The 3,448-nt window shown below is 38.8% G+C and overlaps 1 protein-coding gene across 1 annotated transcript in view; it reads right to left on the bottom strand.

The window, feature by feature from the left end:
• The window catches only part of LOC101863596 (acyloxyacyl hydrolase), a gene marked incomplete at its 5' end in the record, with an annotated part of 29,924 nt that extends 27,681 nt beyond the window's left edge, over positions 1 to 2,243 (bottom strand). Inside the window, 2 exon segments of the mRNA XM_005102819.3 lie at positions 238 to 305; positions 2,178 to 2,243. Coding sequence (XP_005102876.2) covers positions 238 to 305; positions 2,178 to 2,243 — 134 coding nt within the window.
• Positions 2,244 to 3,448: the final 1,205 nt, after the last annotated feature.

Here is a 3,448-nt window from a genome sequence, read left to right as displayed (position 1 = left end):
GGGAAGAGATTGGGAAAGAGAAAGTTAGTTAGAGGGGGGGCGGAGCGCGGAGAGGCAGAAATAAATAACTAAAGGGTAACGGAATTGAAAGGCGTTTGTTATGAAAGTTAAGTCAAAACCAACTGAAGAGAACAACACGGACACTATTTAACATAATTATTAATTTAGCGTTAACCTGCCCTTGAGGAGGGAACATTCTAAGTATTCGTCACGTCAATTTTACTTAGTTTCACTCACTTTCTCAACCAGTTGCAAATGTCTTTGACACCTGGTACCTCGCATATATTTTGAGGGCCACGCGTCTTCTACCAAAGAGAGGAAAACAATGTGATATGTCAAACGTTGAGTCTAATCTACAGGTAAAATTAAAATACCTAAAAAGAAAAAAAAAGCAACAACAACAACAAAAAAGAAAACAAACAAAACCAAGAACAACCCAAAACAACTCCCCATCAAACCAACCAACCAAAACAATAAATAAAAACAAAGGCAAAAGAGAAGAGTGACACAGAAAGTATCTTATATTCCAAAATTAAGAAGAAAAACCAAAGATGCAAAGTGTGCCAAGTGCATAGTGTAGTATGCTTCTGGTGGGGAAATGCGTTTTGTAGTTTTTTAAAAACCAAACGCGGTGTGTTTGATGCATGAATCTTACTGAGATCCCAGCTAGACCTATAGTGCGGTTAAAAATTCGTGGCGCAACTTATTGTCAAAATTAATATCTCATCAACTATAGGTTCTCCAATTTTGGCACAATGACTAGCATTAATTTATCATAACAGATCAACATTTTTGTAAACACCTGCTATCTAGATTCTAGAAAATTCCTTAATAAATAGATTCTACTAATAACAAAAAATCCAAGTGGGTGGTTGCTACAGATTTTTAAATGTTTACAGCTGGGTCAATATTGCTTTTAACAGCAAGTTCGTTATGTTTTTCTAATCGGGATATTATGCTTATAAATTGAACGCTTGTTTTGAGAACCATAAGTGCAAAAAATGTGTTCACTATAAAAATAATTTTCTTGTAACAAGTTTAGCCACTAAAAATGGCATTGATGAGCTGTGACATAGGCCATATTAAGCTTAATCAAAATGTGTGTGAGAAGCGGGAAGTGCTGTGAACAATCCCATTTTACGTGTGACCGAGATTTCTATATTTTATACAAATTTATGAAGAAAAGTTCTTTTTTTTAAATCTGGCGCCTATTGTTCTGAAAAAATATGAGTTAGTTAAGACAAATTGATACAAACTGCTGTGCAAAGTGCAAAGTAGGTTGGCATTGATTCACCCGTTAAAGAGATTTGAGGATAAGTTGCACCACGAATTTTTGACCGTACTATAGTTGATGTTTTTTTAGTAACGAGTTAAAAAAAAAAAAAAAAGACTCCTGCGCATGTACCTCATGAGATAACCTACAAGGTTACTAGTAGTAGTCTGTTTCTCCCTGTTATCTATTGGTATAATTCGGAGGAGTCGGAAAAAATGGGGTCAAAGAGTGAACCTTCAAAAAGAAAACGTTTGAAATTTTTTAAAAATCCTTATGAAAAGTTAAAAAACAAAACAAAAAATGATAGGTAACTTCTAATATATAACAAACATGTTGGAATTCTTACTGTTAATGCATGTTGTGTCTTAAATGAGAGCGAGAGAGAGAGAGAGAGAGAGAGAGAGAGAGAGAGAGAGAGAGAGAGAGAGAGAGAGAGAGAGAGACGTATAATAGAGACAGAGGGGAAAAAAGAAGAAAAAGTAAAGATGGTTAGGATGATCTTGATAATGAGCCCTCACCTTCATTCGGATAGATAGATAGATAGATAGATAAATAGACAGATAGATAGATAGATGGATAGATAGATGGATAGATAGATGGATAGATAAATAGATAGAATCAAATGGGAGAGAGAGACAGAGAGAGAGACAGAGAGAGAGAGAGCGTGTGAGAGAGAGAGCGACAAAGAGAGAGCATGAGAGAGAGCGACAAAGAGAGAGCGTGAGAGAGAGAGCGAGAGAGAGAGAGAGAGAGAGAGAGAGAGAGAGAGAGAGAGCAAGAGAGAGAGAGCGAGAGAAAGAAAGGGAGAGAGAAAGAGACGTGAAATAAAGACGGAGGGGGGGGGGGGGGGAGAAAGAAGTAAAGACCATTGATGGTCAAGATAATATTGATGATGACCTCTCACCTTCATCCGGAACTGAATTCTTTGTTTTGCTTCCAGAACTTTCTCCTCGAATGTCATTGAAGGGCCCTGTCGAAGTATTGGGGCGCAAGACATGAGTTTTCATTGCTTTATAAATTTGTATAGTTTTTGTTTTGTTTTTAAATTCATTTTATTGAAAAAAGGGGGCTATTGGGAAGAAAGAGGCGGGGTGGTGATAGGCGAAAGATCTGGGTTAAACCTCTCCGTGTGCCTGGGGTCATTTTGTACCCCAGGGGTTGTATTTTTCATATTTGAGAATACTTCTAGAGCGAAGATCTCTTGGAAACTTTCAGAATTTCTCAAAAAATCATTTTGACAGACTGCTATGCAAAACGTACGGATCGGATTAACGAGTAATTTCCTCTTTGGAAAGTGGGGGCACAGAGTTCCCCACGCCGTATGGATACGATAGTATCACTCATTGAGAGACAAAACACTTGCTTTTTTTTCCAACCCATTTCTTCTTCTTTCCAGCTGTGAAGAATATCTGGGCTGGAGCTACTAATAATTGACAATAATAATATACTGGCGAGCAAAAGAAAGTGGGCAGTTTTCAAATCGGTGCTGTATGAGTAGCCTCGCGAATTTTGACTTGGCGATTGACATGCTGAGCTTGTGTCACTTTAGAAAGTCGGTCAGAACAACATTTGTTTATTTTGTTGTTATAAAAAGTGTTTACAACACGTTTGGCCAAAAACGTGTTTTCTCGTTTTTTCTTGAAAGTTTACAATGCCTTTACTTTTATTCTTTTTTCGTTACACACTTCAACGTGTGTCGGCGCAAAGACCGTCAAAACTGTTGGGTTTTTTCTTTTCAATTTTGTTTTATACGATGCCTCGTCTTTGTGAAGCGCAACGTCAGGAAGCTCTTGGCATGCTGAGAGCTCATGCGACGGTTTCTGCTGTAGCTAGTAGAGCTTTCAAAGTGAAGAGAGATACTATCCAGAAGCTAAGGATACACTTCCAAGCAAGTGGTTTGGTTAGTGACACTCCAAGGTTTGGTCGTCCTCGTGTCTCTACTGCGGTTGAAGACAATCGGATCAGAGTTCCAGACTTGCAGGATTGGTTTCAAACAGCTTCTAAAACTGTCAGAGATTGGGCTGGGCGTAAATCAATCAGCCGCTTCACCGTTTGTCGACGTTTGAAAGCCCACTGAATCGTTGCCCGACACCCACCTCGACGCACTCGTCTCCTCCAATGACATCGTCATGCCAGACTCAACTTGACACGTCTGCATCGGCGATGGCTAAACCA

Source organism: Aplysia californica, unplaced genomic scaffold, assembly GCF_000002075.1.
Source record: "Aplysia californica isolate F4 #8 unplaced genomic scaffold, AplCal3.0 scaffold00343, whole genome shotgun sequence".
Taxonomy (NCBI): Eukaryota; Metazoa; Mollusca; class Gastropoda; order Aplysiida; family Aplysiidae; genus Aplysia; species Aplysia californica.
Note: the sequence above shows the minus strand (reverse complement) of the source record. Positions and strands in the feature narration are given on the sequence as shown.